Source organism: Parambassis ranga, chromosome 10 (assembly GCF_900634625.1).
Source record: "Parambassis ranga chromosome 10, fParRan2.1, whole genome shotgun sequence".
Taxonomy (NCBI): Eukaryota; Metazoa; Chordata; class Actinopteri; family Ambassidae; genus Parambassis; species Parambassis ranga.
This window is the reverse complement of record NC_041031.1, coordinates 16,981,998-16,999,729: the sequence shown is the minus strand read 5'-3', so window position 1 is coordinate 16,999,729 and position 17,732 is coordinate 16,981,998. Positions and strand designations below refer to the sequence as shown.

The 17,732-nt window shown below is 39.9% G+C and overlaps 1 protein-coding gene across 5 annotated transcripts in view; it reads right to left on the bottom strand.

Annotated features, from left to right (window-relative positions):
• The window catches only part of diaph2 (diaphanous-related formin 2), a 327,687-nt gene that overhangs the window by 84,168 nt on the left and 225,787 nt on the right, over nucleotides 1-17,732 (bottom strand). For all 5 annotated transcript variants that reach the window (XM_028415521.1, XM_028415525.1, XM_028415523.1 and 2 more), the window contains one exon: nucleotides 8,525-8,649. In XM_028415521.1, coding sequence (XP_028271322.1) covers nucleotides 8,525-8,649 — 125 coding nt within the window. The remainder of the gene's footprint in view (nucleotides 1-8,524; nucleotides 8,650-17,732) is intronic.

Sequence of the window (17,732 nt, the reverse complement as noted above, 5' to 3'; positions counted from 1 at the left end):
TGCATCCCTGTAGCTGTTAAATGACAAGGCTTACACCCTTCAACAGACTACAGTGTGTGTGCAGCGGTGAGAAAAAGAGACAGACAATATGAGTGGGGTGGGGTGGGGGGGGGGCACTTGTGTTACTTATCCGTTTTTATTTTCATGTCTCTGTTATTGCAGCTAACACCAACCTGTTAAATGAATCTCTCTCTGTCACCTAATGTGCTAGTGCACCAGCGAGAGGTCCCACTTAAAAGCAAACAGACTCATCTTGTGTAATCACGTTCATGGAGGAGGCATCATCAACACGAGCAGTAGCACTGGGTCACTCTATCTATCCATGCTGCTAATTGGGGGTTAATTGTTAATGAAAACCCACACAGGCATGACTTTTGTTGTGTCTCACAGTACATTAGCGCTGCTGTTGAAGAAAGATGTGAATGCTCAGGTTTCAATGAAATGCCTGACAAACTACTGTTTTGAAGACACACTGGTGCACATCAGATGTCACTACAGCAGCAGTTACGGCAGCCTGTGTGTAACACAGAAATAAAACTAGATGCACAGACGAAGCAGAGACAACACATCAAGTCTCACTTTGCATATAACTGCCCTAAACCTAGCAAGTGGCATAGATTCCAGGAGCAGGTCATTGATTGGTTCAATTGATTAAACACTCAATCACTGCCTGGGTGTATATTTATTGGCTGTAGGCAAAGGCAGGATGCTGTGTTCCCTGGCATTTTTTTTGGCTTGCTCGATCACAGAACCACATCTCTCACACCAAAGATGGGGACATTCTCGTTAGGGTCATACAAAGTTCACTCCTTCATACCCTCTCTCCCATCCCAGGTGAACGTAAGTTTAAGTTTTTCACATGAATAAATCCTTTATTTCCACGAGTTTAAATCGAGGCAACTGGACTCATGGACTGTTTTTTGAAGACGTTTCACCACTCCCCCAAGTGGCTTCTTCAGTTCTTCAGAATTGTCAAAAAAGAATCCTCGAGTTCAGTTGCCTCGATTTAAACTCCTTTAAAATTACTGTGTGTCTTCTAAAATAGCTGTCAGTACTATATAAATAAGTAATATTTAATTCAACAAAATGATGAAGGTCTCTGGTATATAGAAAATCAACAGATCAGAGTATTTTAGCATGAGCGTTTGAATCTGAAGTAGTACGGAGTTACAAGCCTCTCAGCACATGTCATCAGCAAAGAATATCCTCTAAAAGCTGGAATTCAACAGTGTGTTTTGACATTTCTGTCTCGGCCTTGACTGGCAGAGAATGCCAGCCAATCCCCATTTGAAATGCGACAAGGAAAAACAAAGCCTGTCAGAATGAGTTGGAGAGATGTCTACTGAGAGCCACATGTGGTGAGAAAGAGAGTCAGGGGGGAGAGAGGAAAGGGAGGCAGATAGAGAAATACAGAGAAAGAGAGAGAGAGGGAGAGAGATGAGAAGAATCGGTTCCTTCCCTACATGACTCTGTCCCTGAGACACACGTCACGCTGCTCCCCCCACAGTGGGTGACTCTGACAGGATACTGTCTGTGCAGCATTCCCCCTCTGTGTGATTGATGAGCCTCATTTTGCCAATTAATGGAGAATCCCCTGTTGACTACCATCAGATTGCCGTTTGTAACTGTTAGTGTTTCTGACTGTCACAGATTTATTTTAATTAGCGATCCCTTTCTCTTCTGACTTTTGTATTGTGTCTTGAATTCACAGAGCCGAGCGTGCACAGTGCCACGGCAAGAAAACGGCCCGCTGAGTTATTTACCATCATTTATTTATTCACAGAATGCACAGCAGGTACCACCGAAGACCACATCTTTCTTAGAGGAGTCAGCCCCGATGTCAACCATATAACGTATCTTATAATCAATTAGCAAACGTGAGGCAATTAGTGCACTTTATTTGCATAATGAAGCGCCTAATTGCTCTAAAGCGAGCCAATTCAGTCAATAAGTTCGGCAAATGGTTTGTGAGACTATGTGTATGAGCAGGCTGCCGCAGAGATGGCCTGCAGTCATGCAGGCACAGTGATCCGTAAGGTCCTGTCAGGGGGAGAGGAACGATAGCCAACATGAAGCTATGTTAACAATCAACAGAGGGCCCAGTCGCAAATAAAACAACAACGCCTTATTCCCTTCAGGGTGTCAGTGAAAAAAAAGGAAAAAGATCACTGGGGTAAAAGGAGAGGAAGTGTTCAGGCATTAGTTTGATTTACATTTTAGAGTGGCTTTCAACTGGCATACACAGCAACTTTAGCTAATGACACTCAGGCCTTTTCATCAAGGAGCTTTCCCTGCCTTTTGGACCCTGCCCCACTGCACTTACAGGCAATAAGGCCCAACACAAATAGAGCTACAAGTTAATACACGTGTGCAGAGGAACACATGTCTGCTCCCAGCATGAATTACTGTACATTTTACCTACTCATTACTAACATTTAATTCCTGTTATAGCGGATGCATTATTACTAGTCATTATATAGGATCTAATGTATCGTTTACAATAAAACCATCTTTCATTGTGGACTCACATGCTGAAAGACACTGTAAACCCTCGACAGCGCATCTTTACTGTAAAAATAACCCTAGTCACGTTTTTTTTTTTTTTTGTCTTCAACTTGCATTTGATAGAATAATTTGCCAACAATAGGCCTGCCATTCACCTGAGTCTTGGGGATTTCATTAAAACGTCAAATGAAAGTGAAATCATGAGCCATGACGGCAGAGAGTGGGGATGGCTAAGCAGAGAAGCGTGCCTGGTGTCTACTGCAGGATTAGAGCTCAGCAACAAGTGCTCAAGGGGGGCTTTGCATCAAGCCCAGGAGCCCATGACAAATGAGGGCGGCTGGGCCTCCGTCTATTACCCTGCACTAAGCCCAGGCCTTTTGGGGAAGTAATGAGGTGCAGATTGGAGCCTCTGCCACTGGGTCCTTAGCCCGACTTTCACCAGAGCAGAAATAATCAGCAGAGACCTGGGTCAACGGTGCCAAAGCTACACAGACGCTGAGCGACACATGGAAACACTGAGATAAAACAGATCAACTAAACAAATTTCTTTTCAGAGTGCTTTAACCTGTTATATCAGTTCTGCATGTGTTGCTTGTTGACATTGCACCCTAAACGTCAGAGAGGTCCTAAGGATGTATACCGGAGGTAACTACATATTTTATACTGCAGAAGAGCAGGCCTGAATCCCAGCAGGACACAGTGGATCCCAAAGGACATCTTCTAGGCCTGGCAGGGCATGGAGGCTTTATCAGTAGAATATGACAGTTGTTCACTCAGGAGCAAAGGGGTATATCCAGAGTACATCATGGGTATACTCCAGCACCACCCCCCCCCCCCCCCACTCTTGCCTCTGGAGGCCACAGTCCAGGCAGTCTGTCAGCAAGTTTACTCTACTGGTTAATGGAGCTGCCACATCAGGCCAAGTGTCACAGACTAACAAGATACTGATTGCCCAACTTCTAGGAAATTCTCTCTTATGACCAGAGGGCACAGGAATGGTCTGTCTGGCAGGGAACACGGCCGACGACAGGGAGAGGGTGATGGAAACAGACACTTACCGATGACACAAAGCAACTGAAATATATCACTTTTTGCCTTAGTTAATATATGGTTATATTATATGGGTCTTACATGCAGTACAATATATTGAGTTAAATTTCATAATTTCTAATTTATTGTGACATTTGGTCACTATATTACATGTACTAGTCCGATACTAACACTTACTCTAACCTAAAAACTAGTCTTTGTTGTAAAACTTAATGATTTATTTTGTGGGGACGTGCCGTCATCCCCAAAGAGAAGCCCCTGTGCAAATAGATTTATGTCTCCACAAGATGAGCAATACCAGTACTGGCTCCTAATAATGATTAACTCATTGGTCTGTGGGAAACTCGATCCAACCACTGGCTTTTCTGCCCTCGACACAAGCATACTGTTCTAAAATACAACCAAGCTCATGCTAGTCTGAACAATTACAACTACTGCTAAATCACAAATATCTCACATGTTGCATGCAATGCCAAATGACTGCCACCTTGGCAATATAGCAGAAGGGGAGGGAGTTATATATCTAACCAAAGAGTTATAATTCATTCAACCAACAATGCATTGTTCTTGTTGGAATGTGCATACAACACAAATGAATACATAATGTACATATCTAAGAAGAAGCACAGTGTTCAGCTTGTATATATACACATAGGAAGACAATCATATCTTCTATGAGATGCAGAATTCATTATAAAAGACCAATATTTGTTCTGATGCTTGTAACCTACTGTCACAATATCGGTTTCTTTGTCCGAGTCAAAGTCACACTCAGTTAAAAGACCGAGAAGCAGACCAGGCAGAGAGTGAGACTGTTTATTTACACCCGTTTCCACTGAATTTGGGGTAATTAAAAGCCTCCATGGTTTATCTGTGCTTTAGTTAATTGGCCACACAGTTTACAGTGAATTTCATTAATGGAGGAAAACACTTGGGTTGGGGTTGGGGGGACTTGAAAGAAGGTGGTGATTAAGAGAGAGAGAGCTTATGTGTGGCAAAGGATGGGTTTAAGTATTTTTGCTTTAAAAATGATAAGGAGCTACTCAAAGTGCCATTAGCATGTTTTTAACCCAGTTCTACACAAACATACAGAAATAAACATGATGATTCTGTAAATACTCTGGCTACTGTTTCAAATACATAAAGGTGCACTAAGCTTCTCCAAACAACACCGTGCTTCTCCAGGATAAACACAGGGGAGATGTTTCTGCATGTTGAACTCAGCAGCAGGCTAAATAGAACAATTGTTGTCTAACTGCCATTTATTTGACCTTAAGTGCTTGGTGCTGATACAAGAGATTGCTGCACCTGTACACAAACCTAGCCTGAAGCCAACAGAGTCTGCAACTGTTGCAGTTTGACAGGGGCCATCCATAAACACATTGTAGTGAAGCTCTTTCTTTGAAGTGTGAACTAAATCAGGCTGAAGACAGGAAACAACAAGAAAAGGTGGAACCTGTAAAAATGTGTCTGTCGATTCTTAAACCACAATAGAGCGGCATTAGAGGCTTAGCCTTCAGCTGGAAAACAGTGTTGCTGGACTGACTCTGATAGCAGGAGTCAGCTGGTTTGAACAAAGCTTCCTCATTAGTATGACAACGTCACCCAGTCCCTGGTTAACTTGACTAAAATTCTGGTAGATAGTACTAAAAACAAAACAAACAAAACAAACAAAACATGGCAGTGAGCCACAGATTCAAGTCACTCATCTTCACTCATTCGGCCTTGTAGAAATATTCAACAGCTATGAGGATACCAGGCTGGGGAAACTCAATGACTGTGTAACAATAACACAAACACGCACAACACACTAAAACAGACAAAGAATAAAAATGAATGGTTGAAACTGTTGAAAATACCACAAACAAAAAAGACACATACTAGAACCACAAAATGAGAAACTGTTTTTTTGTTTTAAGAATCTTACAAATTGGTTCTTCAACACAAAAAAGTGTTCTCTGAAAACAGTGATTTATCAATTATTGTGTGAAGATGGGCAAGACAGATCCCGCTTTGACTGTAGCATTCTGGGAAATAAAAGGTGAAGTTAAATATCACTAGGTTGGTTTCAGTCACTGAGTACAGCACAGAGAGAGAGAGATGTATTGCACATGCCCAAGCATTCATCAAGGTTCAGTCCGGTCTCCCATCATCCCCATCAAACCACCTCACTACATCAATATTCTAGTATGCACAGTCTCACTCTACTCACTTCTATCATATCCAGCAGCAAACAGGCACGTGTGTGAGTGTGTGTGTGTGGTAGCAATAGCCTCCCTGGTGAAATAGGGCTCTCTGGGGGCTTGTGCCTCAACTCTACAGCCTTTGTGGGCCCCCATTACTTCTGACAGATAGAGATCACTAAACTGCTGAACAAACACCCCATTCAGTCATTTGCATACATTACAGTAATGGAAGGAGAAAAATGTATCAATAAAGCCAAATGAAGTGCTTCCACTAAGCTTTTCTTTCCTTCCTTCCTTCCATCTTTTCTTTCTTTCTTACTTTTGTTTATCAGATTTTTTTTCTTTTTTTAAGAGGAAAAAAAAATCACAAACTGCTGAAGTCTAAACAAATTAAGAACACTAATCATGCATGGTGAAAAAAAAATATTATTACATTTTAATTAAAACTATGCTGCTGTGGGGCACACGTTGCATTTAAAACACCTTGCAGTGACCAAGCCTTGCTAAAATTAATCTCAAGCAATCTCAAGCAAAAGACAAGAGTCACACTGAAACAGAGGCCTGTGTACTTACATACACAAGCACTGTAAATTACTCTCCCTCCCTAACACACACAGAAAAGCACACACTAGCAGACTGACTCATTCATCACAGCACAGAGTCAAGACAACAGAGCTTCACTTAACTTTTTCAGGGTTGCTCAAGCATCAAATGCATGACTTTTAGCTGTTGTTCTTCCATCTGTCATGCTTCAAGGAACTGTCATCTCTTTTTTTTAACCCCAGATATAGTTTAAAAAAGATGTGTTTCCCTTACTCTGCTAGCTTACATACACCACAGGAAATATGCAGCATTGTATTTCACAGTCGTTGTTCCAACACTTAGCTGTGCAACACAGTATAGAGTGCTACATAAGCTCATTGCAAACACAGGTACTAAAAACCCTCGGCAAATCAAGCAGTCTCCACTTTCTATCTCTTAATCTCTCTGTTTGCTCCATGTGCGCATGGTTTCATCCCATCATCGTGCTAGCTTGCACAGAATCAGCCCAACATCTGATATCTTAGAGAGGTTTAGAGTGGTGGAAAGTTTGAGAAAGAAGTGAGGCAAATTAAGACACACACAAAATGTGTAGCAAACAAACCCACCTCAGAGCAATCCTCAGAATACATTAGGCTAAATGTGACTGCACACTTCTAACTTCATATCATTATGTACTGTGCTATAATTAACACCACACAAAAACAATACTTTTTCTACCTTAGAACTACAGTAGTATAACTCACAATAATTACCTTGATATGATTACATTACTATTAACTGTATCACTTATTATACACAGGACATGAAATATATGCTCCAGTGAGAAAACAGAGAGAGTAAACAAGCATGCCCTTTTTCATTATTTGACACATTCTTGTGCCTCAAGTGCATCTGCTCAAAAAATAGTTCAGTGAAAGGGGAAGAAAACTACTGTACCATAATGACAACACTCCAAAATGGAACACAACACAGATGGAGGATGAAATATATATGCTTTCCTACTGGTGCCTACTTTAAATAAACCAAGTGCTAAAATAGATCTTAATAAATCCTACAAAGCCTCTTTCCTGGCACCAAAAACCGATCAGCTGAGATGGGGGAGAGGGAGTGATGTCGGGTGTTTCAGGTCATGGCCAGTCAGCTTCTCTCGGACATTCTCTAGGGAGGATCCCCAGACAGTGAGGAAGAGCCACACTGCAGTATATCTACACTTCTCCATTTCCTCTCACTCAAACATCTCGTTCTCACAGGAGCCTCGGAATCGATACAGACAAAGGGAGAAGCTTTGTTGCCTGCGTGCTCTGCATCGCCAGGGAAGTCTCTGCTTTTTTTTTTTTTCTTTTAATTATACAAATTTAAATGCCCATCTTTGACTGGGAGCAGATTGTTAATGCATCAGGGGGCCATTACTCTTATGGCACCAAACGTGCAAACTCAGCCGAAGTAAATCTCAGAAAAAAGGAAGAGAAATCAGGTTAAACGGTGTCTTATGTGTGAGCGGCTAGCATATGGAAACACCTACTCACTTTTCAGATTACTCTGGAGTAATCCTTTCTTTTCTTAATAATGTTAGACAAACAAAGGAGACCCTGCTGACTGCATCATTGTTTTGTCTTTTTTTCATGAAAGGCACCTTAGCCTTAGGGTACTGACAACAGACTTGATTTTCACCATTGATCAAACTTATAGAGTGAGGACCTTTTCTCCAAGAAAGGGCATTGAAGAAAGTGCAGAGACATGGCTAATTCAATTTGGGAGCAGAGATGCTTGGGTTTAAGTGAAATACTCTGTTATCAAAACAGGAGAGGTGCCATGAGGCACGGTTGGTTGTGTGGAGAGGCTTGTGGCCGGTCAGGAGATGAAATCAGGAATGGGCGATAAGTTGGTGTGAGGGGCTAGAGCCCCTATTAGAGTCCCCCAGGGGACAAGCAGCAGTGGCAGAGTGCAGTAAAAATAGCCACGGGCATGATTTTACTCCTGGGACCCAGGGAGGAGTGAAGAGGGAGATCTGATCAACATCTCACAGCAAGGCAGCCGGATTCATTCCCCAAGTTCCCTAGGGTGCCACCTATCACACCAAGTGACTTAAACTGCTTACCACTGCCAGGCAGAACATAAACAGCAAACACCTTTGCTACTGCTGCCAACAAAATGGGACAAAGAATGTGCAAATATAGTCCAATGCATATGCTGTTGGAGTACAAACCTGCGTGCTGGTAAAATGACAATGAAAAGGATATCGACATCTTTTCCACAAACTTATCCTGTTTGTCTTCTGTTTTGGGGAAGTTTTCAATGTCGTTCTCAAGCCTCTGAATCTGACGCTCCATGGTGGTCAAACTGCCCTTTAGGATCTCAGCAGACACTGTAAAAGAAAGAACAAACGTTTGACTACAGTACAAAGAAACAGCACTTCCTCAAACACATACAGGGAGGGTGTTTTCTTTACGTCAGACAACAAAACTACTTGGTTAGCATTAGGAAAATATTACAAAATAAGAACATTAATGTCCATAAATTAAAGGGTGTGACATCATGTTAGAAGAAACAAGACTTAGGACTTTAATCTGCAACAAGCTTCTGTGCCATTTTCCTGGCCATGAGGATAAAGAGTAATGCTCTAAAATCCAACATTGACATTTTCCCATAGTCATAGGAGGGTTCTATCACTGGCTATTTAAGTTGCTTTAAAAAAATGCAACAGATTTTTTTTTTTAATTAAAAAAGGCCTTAAAACCAATCATGAATGGATGTGTGTGCAGTGTGTGCACGTGTGTATGCAGTGGCTCATTAATCAGTCTGTAATCACTGTTTGCAGAGTTGTTGTGGAATCCACAGTATTCAGATCAGGCCTTTCAAGTAGAGACTTCAAACAGCATGCAGTGTCTTAGGGGATCAGACGGGACAGGAGCATGGACGCAGTTACAATGTTTAGGTTGCTGTTAAAGGGTTTAGTTCTATTGACACACAAAGACGCACACACATACACACAGTGCATGTAGATAATGTTTCGAAAATAAAGAAGTAAATTAGACATCGGCAGAAAGTCAACAACTAAAACATTTACTTTATTTTTTTTCAAAATAAATAATATCATTAATATTTGAATTGCAGAAATCTTTCTTTTATTTTAGAGGGTTAAGTAAGTCACTGTATTTGTTATATTTAGTATAAGGAGCACTTAGGCACAGATGGAAAAAAAAAAAAACAAACATAAAAATGAGAAAAACAAAGTACTCAGAAAAACACTACAGCCTTGTTCATATGTATGTTAAAATAAACTGGGCAGATAAGATAATAGTGAAACCTAAGCTGATGCCGAAACTAGCTGAAAGATTCAGATCGATGCCCTCGCATTGACCCCAAATCACAAATGCATATGTATGCAAATAGACAGCAGAACAACCTCAATCAGATCTTCAGCCTGAGAAAGATGGATGTAAAACTAAGTGAGAGGTCATGGGGGTCACCATAATAAGTGTTTACATTTCTCTTTGAGCCGGTGTGAGGCCAGGAGCTACATTAATTTAAAACTCAATGGTTGGAGCTGCAGAAGAGGAAAGGTCAAGGGGTCACAAAACCTCTAAGATTCTTTCGCTTGAGAGTGTTGATGTGCACAAGAAATTTCATCCGCCTTAATTTGTGAACCTATGTAGGTTAAAGACGTACAGGCATGCAAACAGATGGTTAGAGGCGATCATATAACAACCTACTTAGCAGATGTTAAACACAAACAAAACAACAAACACGCCCTGCTGTGTGAAAGACATTATCCATTGATATGTAGTAGCTGAGTGATCATGTATTTCAAAAACACTGCCGTCTATGAAAATGGTGATTTAAAAAAAAAAAAAAAAACATGCAGGCAACACCATCATGCTGTCATGTCATCCTTTTACTTTGCAACACTGATTGAATACCACTCAAAGCACCAATCATGGATAACTTATATAATTCAACCTACACCACACTGACATCTGCAAGGTTAGGTGACCTTCTTGACCGTAGCTGAAGTGCTAAGGAAGTGAGTAGGCTGGTAATAGACAAGCTGTCATCAGATGTAGCCTCAGTGACACGAGGGTTGACCTTGTCTTGCTTTACATCAGTTCCACAGCTTTGGCTTGCTCTTTGTCTCATTTCCTGACAATAAGATTGGATGGCAATACTGTGGATCAAATGGCTTCACACAAACACTGAAACAACCTGTACCACAAACACAAAGGTGTCTAAAATGCATCCCCACTAGAACACACACACATACTTTCACAGATGCACACAAACTGCTGTCTGTGATCAGTCTAGAAGCAATATAATAAGAGTGAGGGTTGAGGTCACTGTCATTATTAGACTTTTCAGCCTAGCTAGCTGGGCAGACAGGCTGGGAGATTCACCGTCCCTCCTCCTCAATTCTCGCCGAGCTGACTCCTGGGAATGGCAGTGAGAAAACCACGCTATCACATAGCTGTTTCTCCACTGATAGGGCCTCTGAGATCCACATGCTCTTGTCACTATGATCTCAGACTTACTAATGGTGAAAAAGGAAAGTGGAGAGACGATGTGAGATAAAAAAAAAAAAAAAAAAGAAAAGAAAAGAATTACAATAACACATCAAGCCAAGCAAAGGTCACTGTCATTCATCTGGGCTTATGGTGGTTGTTTGAGGTTTGAATGATAGTTCTGGGTAATGATTTGGCTGAAACATTAAATACAGTTACTGCACTAGCCAAGAAAGAAAGAGTGGCTGTTTACATAATCTGAGTGACTACAGTACAGACAGTAGTTTACATGGGAATTGCAAAGTGACACACATAAATGATGTCGCTAAAACAAGGATATTATATATAGGATATGTTATGCTTTTCAGAAATGTATATATGCTAATATTAAAACCCTGCCTCGCTCTAATAATCAAGTGTCTACAGAATGTAGCACAGACTCTTTTGGGATATCATTAGTAAAATTACCACAGAAATAACACTGCTATTTTCAGGGGACCAACATGGCAACATCAGTAACTTCTGCATTCCAAGTGAGTTAGAACAAGAACAGAGTGGATGTAGAAGAGTGTGCTGTATATTATTGGCTGCATGGAAGACCTGCGTATGTCTTTTAACATTCACATGATATATGGTTTCATCCTGCAGAGGATGAGAGGTGTATAAGAGACAAGGAAGAGGTGAGAAAACACAAAAGCTCCTAGAAGGACACACAGTAACTTGTTTGAATAACACCAAAAACCTTTGTGGTCAACAACCTTCTAATTTATTGATATGAGCTCAGTAATACTCGCCGCTGACACATTATTCATTCTGAAGAAGAAAAGACAGATGAAACATATTTCATTAGGGTTTGCCCTGCTTCCTTCAAATAAAACTGCCACAGAAAAAAATACAGCATAGCTCACAATACCAAATCAACCTCCATAATGTGAAGATGTCAACTTTCTATTCAGTAATTTGTAGAAAGGGCCCATTTTCCTTCTGATTTATAGACAAATAATACCAATCTTTCAACCAGTGCTCCTGCAATGCCGCCAAAGGTTACAAAGGAAATTGAGATTTATTTTGAATGTTGCTGCCAACATGGCATAAAGGATCAGGTTTTAAATAATCTACACACTTTTGCAAACAAAGACAAATGCAAAATAAAACCAAAAGGGAAGGTCACTCATAAAAGCATTTATCACCTTACCCAAGTGTGTGTATGCTTGTGGTTGCGTAACTTTAAACAGCAGAAATAAACAGGATACATTTCATATTGATCACATTTTGTGATAATGTGTTTCTTAAATATGTCTGTGAAACACATTTAGGGACGTGTTAGTCTAACGCACATGTTGCCATGCAGCTTGTCCTCCACACAAACCTTGAATTAATGCTTTAGGAGGGTGTGGTGAACAGAAAGTGAACTGGTTTCAAGGATCTAAATTTATCAATGAAATTATTGTCATGTATTTCATTTATTTGTTGATACATTTACACTAAAACAAATATTCTTATAACTCAGGTATACCCACTATAGAATTTAGACTGCTTTCCCATTGGCAGTAAATGAACTTCTCCTGAGGAGTCAAATATGACAACATGAATGTGCAGAGAATCCAAACCAGAAATATGTGCCAGAAAACGGGCTTATTCATTAGCATGTCCAGCAGCAGCTGGAGCTAATGAATACCTGCAGACCTGGGAGTAAATTGCACGCTTCAAGGTAGGGTAGGAGATTTTGAAAACTCAGTGAGAGTCAGCCAGATTTTGAAAGTAAACACGCGCCCTTTTCTCCTGGAGCTCACCCCGAAGCCACGCCTCCCAACCAGTCTGTGACTTCGGCTATCATGCACGTACCTCTGTGGTGCGTGCAGAGCAGGAAGAGAGTGCCGAACTAATCAGTTGCTATCGCATTGTAAAGAGAAGTTACACTAATTTAACAAAAAGTGCATCAGAATGAAATCTCCTACCCTACCTTTAAGAAGATCTTAGTAGGATATTAGCGATGTTTTCCTCCAGCATGAAAGAGGTTGATCAGTATGTTGAGTTAATCTTCCCTTGTATTTCTCTATAGATAAATTAAATGTGTTGATTTTAAACTCTATAGATCGTGTTAAAACTTTAAAGAACTCAATCTTAGCCCTGCAATTTTTTTTTTAATTTTAATTTTTTTTCTTTTGCATAGAACAACGCAGAATATCTATAGAGGGCGACCTCTGCAAACCCTTATGTGCACATAATGTCTGTTGAAGGGCATATTCATCACATCAGGGCAAGATTGGTTATTGATCAGCACGATGATACCAAAACATGATGGATATGATGTCTCCTTAAGAACACTTTGTACAAATTAGTTATTTAAAATAGACCCGCCTACTTTAAAATGACACAGAGTTGTTGTGTTTTTGAAAAACGGAGGAAAGAGAAATCACACTTTTGTTTCTTTTTTCCTAGCTGTTGGTGGCACCTGAAAGTGAATAAGAGATGAAGTGGGAGGCAGACTACTGTACACCAGTGGAAAGAGACAAGAGGATAAACACAACTCTGTGTGTTCTCCTTTCAGCAGGAATCAAAGCGGCTCGAGTTGCAGCAGTGAAACTGATATTGTTGCTGTGACAAAGAAGTCACATTGTTCTTTCTGATTACCTTGGATCATGTGATGTTAAAAACAGCAGGCAGGAGAAAGCGGCAAATGAGGAAATTTAATGGACAGCAGAAATAAAGGAGATAGAGAAAACCTTGTGGCGCTGTATTAACTGTAAACATTCTATCCATGTCTTATGTCGGACTGGTAAGTTATTTATAGTTTAGTAAATAATTGAAAGCACCAGTTATGCTGAATTATAAATAATTCCACATATATAAAGGGAATGCTGTTGTTACATCTTAGAAAACACTCTAAGATCAATCATTTGATCTTTGTGAACACAAATATGCAGTATTGTGTGCACTTAAAGGGGCAAATCATCTTCGATTTTGTCCTATTTCCTCATTTAATTTGCATTGTCCTCAAGCCCTTCATGTGACAGAACTGTCGCTGTAATGAAGGATTTATCTGTTCGTCTGAAGAGAAATGCTAATCGTCCATAAAGAGGAGAAACCTAAGGTTAATATTCATAATGGTTAATCTGCAAATCCCTGCAGCCATGTTAGCGGTGCCACTATTTTAATTACAATGATATAAATTATTACTGCTACACAACTCGCCTATGGAAAAACAAGGTTGTCCAATATTCTAAAACTGCACAATCTATAATAAAAAATAACAGGCAAGTACATAAGCATTAAACCAAGAACAATAAAACATGACATGAAAACTACATAATTGCGTAAATTACAGTTGTGAATGGAAGCATGGGCTGGAGCCAAATACTACAGCCAGACACCTCCAGCCCAAAAAACCTACACTTTACTGTACCTCACACTCCAGAAGGAGGGCTTGTTTACAATGGGGGTCATGTCTGTGAGACTTTATTGCTTTTGGCAGCCATCTGAGCTACAGCCCAGTGCCAGATCTCTGGAGGAATTACAAATGGAGTCAATTACAATATATTTTGATGCATGGGAAAGTTTAGACATTGACCTGGGGTGATGACAATTCCCCGGGAAGTGGTGAGGAAATCAGTCAGGGTGATGTGCTGCTGCTATACGTGAGACTCTGCCCTCTGCAATAAAAGGAATAAGGAACTGACTGGGACACAGTGGTTTACCTTCTGTCTCCTGACAGCCTGAATGCTAGTCATACACTCACTTTGAAGATGGTCATTTCTCTTTGGCAAGACATATTTTTCTGTGATACCGTTATAATATGTTTCTGGTGTCATGCAAATAACAGAAAATTATCAGTCAAGTGTACGGACAATTTGGATGGTGCCTGATTTTTAGGGAAGGTGTGAGACAGACACTGATGGGGGGTGAGGTGCCCCATAGCAGGTCTGCTGAAATAACCTGTTGGGTGAAATAGACAGCTGAAGCTGAAGGATGTTTTTTCAGTAACAAATCAGCTCTCATCAAGGTAAATTAATATTAAAAATGCCAACGCTCAAGCAACTAATTAATTACAGTTTTCTAATGGCTGCTAAATGTCTAAATGCCTGATAAAATGCCTTCATTTCATAACTGTTCATCACACTCAGTTGAATCTCTTAACAAATGTAAACACATTGTGAAATAATGCAAAGTACTTCGCTCAGAGAAGAAAAAGGCGATTCTGCAGGCAGAGGAAGGACATGTGTGAGTGTAGCAGACAGGAAAGATGCTCGGTGATGGAGGTGTGGCAGTCATAATAGCCTGCAGAGGTTGACTCATGCCTCTAACCTCATTCACAACTTCAAAGTTGCACCTTATCACATAGCTGAGGCTATTTCACCCTACACCTCTAAGGGACACACTTCACTTCACATTTCTAGATTTGAGAAACCCAGAACCTTCACTGGCCTGAGATCTGCAAAATGCACAGCTAAGAAGGGATTAAATGTTTTTTTTTTAAAGTTGTCTTGATTTGACTATGGTTAAGTGTTTGTGCTAAAGACATCTGAACAATTGCCTGATAATCTACCACTACAAACTAAGCAACAAATCGCCTGCTTTTAAATATTTAATATTAAGTGTAAGGACATGAGTTATTATGCAGTAGCTGCAAGCAGCCATTACCAGGGTGTAGGCCTGAGGGTGCACGCACAAAGACTCACACATATATTGTTTTAGAAATGTGCCCGTTCCTCTAAGAGACGCAAATTCAAAGATGTTACAAATTGAAGAAGGTTAAACATGCGATGTAGAAAATCTCATGAGTGCCAGACTGAGATAAACAGTGCAGAAAAAACAATGTATGCAAAGAGAAACTAGCGGCATCTGTGTAAAAATGCTATCATCATTCTTGTATAAATTGTATTTTATTGCCGCTGTGCTTAGAATGGTTGAAATATAAAAGGTTTCATGTAAGTCGGCACTTGCCTTGTACTATGGGGGGGGGGGGGCAAAGAAACCAAAGCATAATAGCAAAAAGGCTCCATGAAAGGATCACATAGTTGAGTGATTATTCTCTGTAGGTTGCCTGACCCCTCTTGGTACTAGTTTTGCAAAGAAACCTGTCAGTCTTAATCCATCATAACTGATGTAAGTTGGGGCTGCATTTGTTCAATGGAAACCAGAAACTGTGGGTAAAGAAGTGTGAAGCAGCTTTCTATGTGTTTATATATAGAAACTACATTCATGTTTGCCTTAGTGGTGGGTGGTATTTAAAAACCTCGTCTATTGTAAATGTACCAAGTATAATTACAGTTTAGGAAGTGATAAAAAAGCAAAAAAATTATACAGTTCCTCTATATGCTATGAAAAAAGACCTCAAGCAACAGTAATTAAAATGCTTTTTTTTGTTAGCCTACTTTTCTCTGCAGACTTGCACTCTAGTGGTCGTTGCAGGAGTGTACACCTACTGGTGCCTTTATGATTTACACATGGAATACTGTCTATAATGAAACCTGGACTGCAGCCATTATTATTATTATTGTCTCCTCCATTGTCATTCTAAGTAAGCACACTATGAGAAATAACACATTTTTTTAGTGAAACAGTAATGTTTTTTTTCTTTCATCAGAAACAGCAACAAGGTCAGTTTCCTTGGGTTCAGTGGGTGCTGAGCTGCTTCCTCAGGTGGTCCCATAACACCTCCCTCTGTTTTGAGTTTTCCCTTCTACATATTCTCTTCTTGCTTAGTGCTTCCCTGCCCCTAAAATCCTGTCTTTCAGTCACTCTTAGTTCTCCTTCTCACTCAGACTCCATTTCCCCTCCTGTCACAGGCTTTCTCTCATGTTCTCTTTTGTAGTGCAACAGCTCCCTCTGTGAGACATGCTGCTCCCAGACACAGGAAGCTCTTTATATGGGCATATTTACACAAATCCTACTATAGCCATTCTAATATTCATATATTTATATATTTTTAGTTAAAACAATAAAATATTTTTCTGTGTGGCTCATTAATACAACTATAACTGTTTGTTTAATATTTTTTTGTGATGATGGAGATGGGATATAACAATGCTAAAAACTATATAATCAGTTTCTGGAATGAAAACAAAAACTTCACTGAGTGAAACTCAGTAACACCAACTAAGCACTATCAAGAAAATAATGTACATTGCAATTTATATGGACTAAATAACTACTCAAAACCAGTTAATATAGAGACAATTTTTCCTGTATCTTCCATATATTTCCAATTCTTTTTTTGTTTCCCTTCATTCATTAAAATATGTGTCTGTTTATTTTATCACTTTGACCACAGAGCATATTTCAGAAATTAGATTTTCTACAGCTCAACGTCTGCACATGTGTGGTGGTGTGTGACTCATAGGAAGAGTGTGAGGGTGGGTGATGACTCAATCACTGCGATTGCCTTCTTTTTTTTTTTTTTTTCCTTTTGTTGATGAAGCAACGTAGAGATATTTGTTCCACTAATTACCATGTGTGATTCTCTACAGGGTCACACACTGCACAGTGTTGGATTGGTGTAGGAAAAAAAATACATCTTTTATTACTCATTTTTGTCATGGAAAGGAATTTCCCCCTTGCTGTGCTCTATGTTTATGATAAACACACTACTATGCTGCAGATCACTGCTCATCTTTTTTTGTTCTGATTTGTTCTCTGTATCCAGATATAGAAGTTACATTAGCTATTATCTTTGAAACATATATGAAACACGTTACATCTCATACATATGTGCATGCTTGAGGTGCACCACCACCAATAGAACAGGAGAGTAAAAGTCTCATTGTCATTGTTCGGTGGAAAAAAATGAGATGCAGGCCAGCCTCTACACAGCTGCAGTTGCATATTAACTACAAGATTTGTTCAATTTTTGTTGTCTTTTTTTTCTTTCTTTTCTAATTTTGGTAAACTGTAATACACATTTTAAAAATGTTTTGTACTTTTTTCAGTGGTGGAGGAAACACCAGCTTAA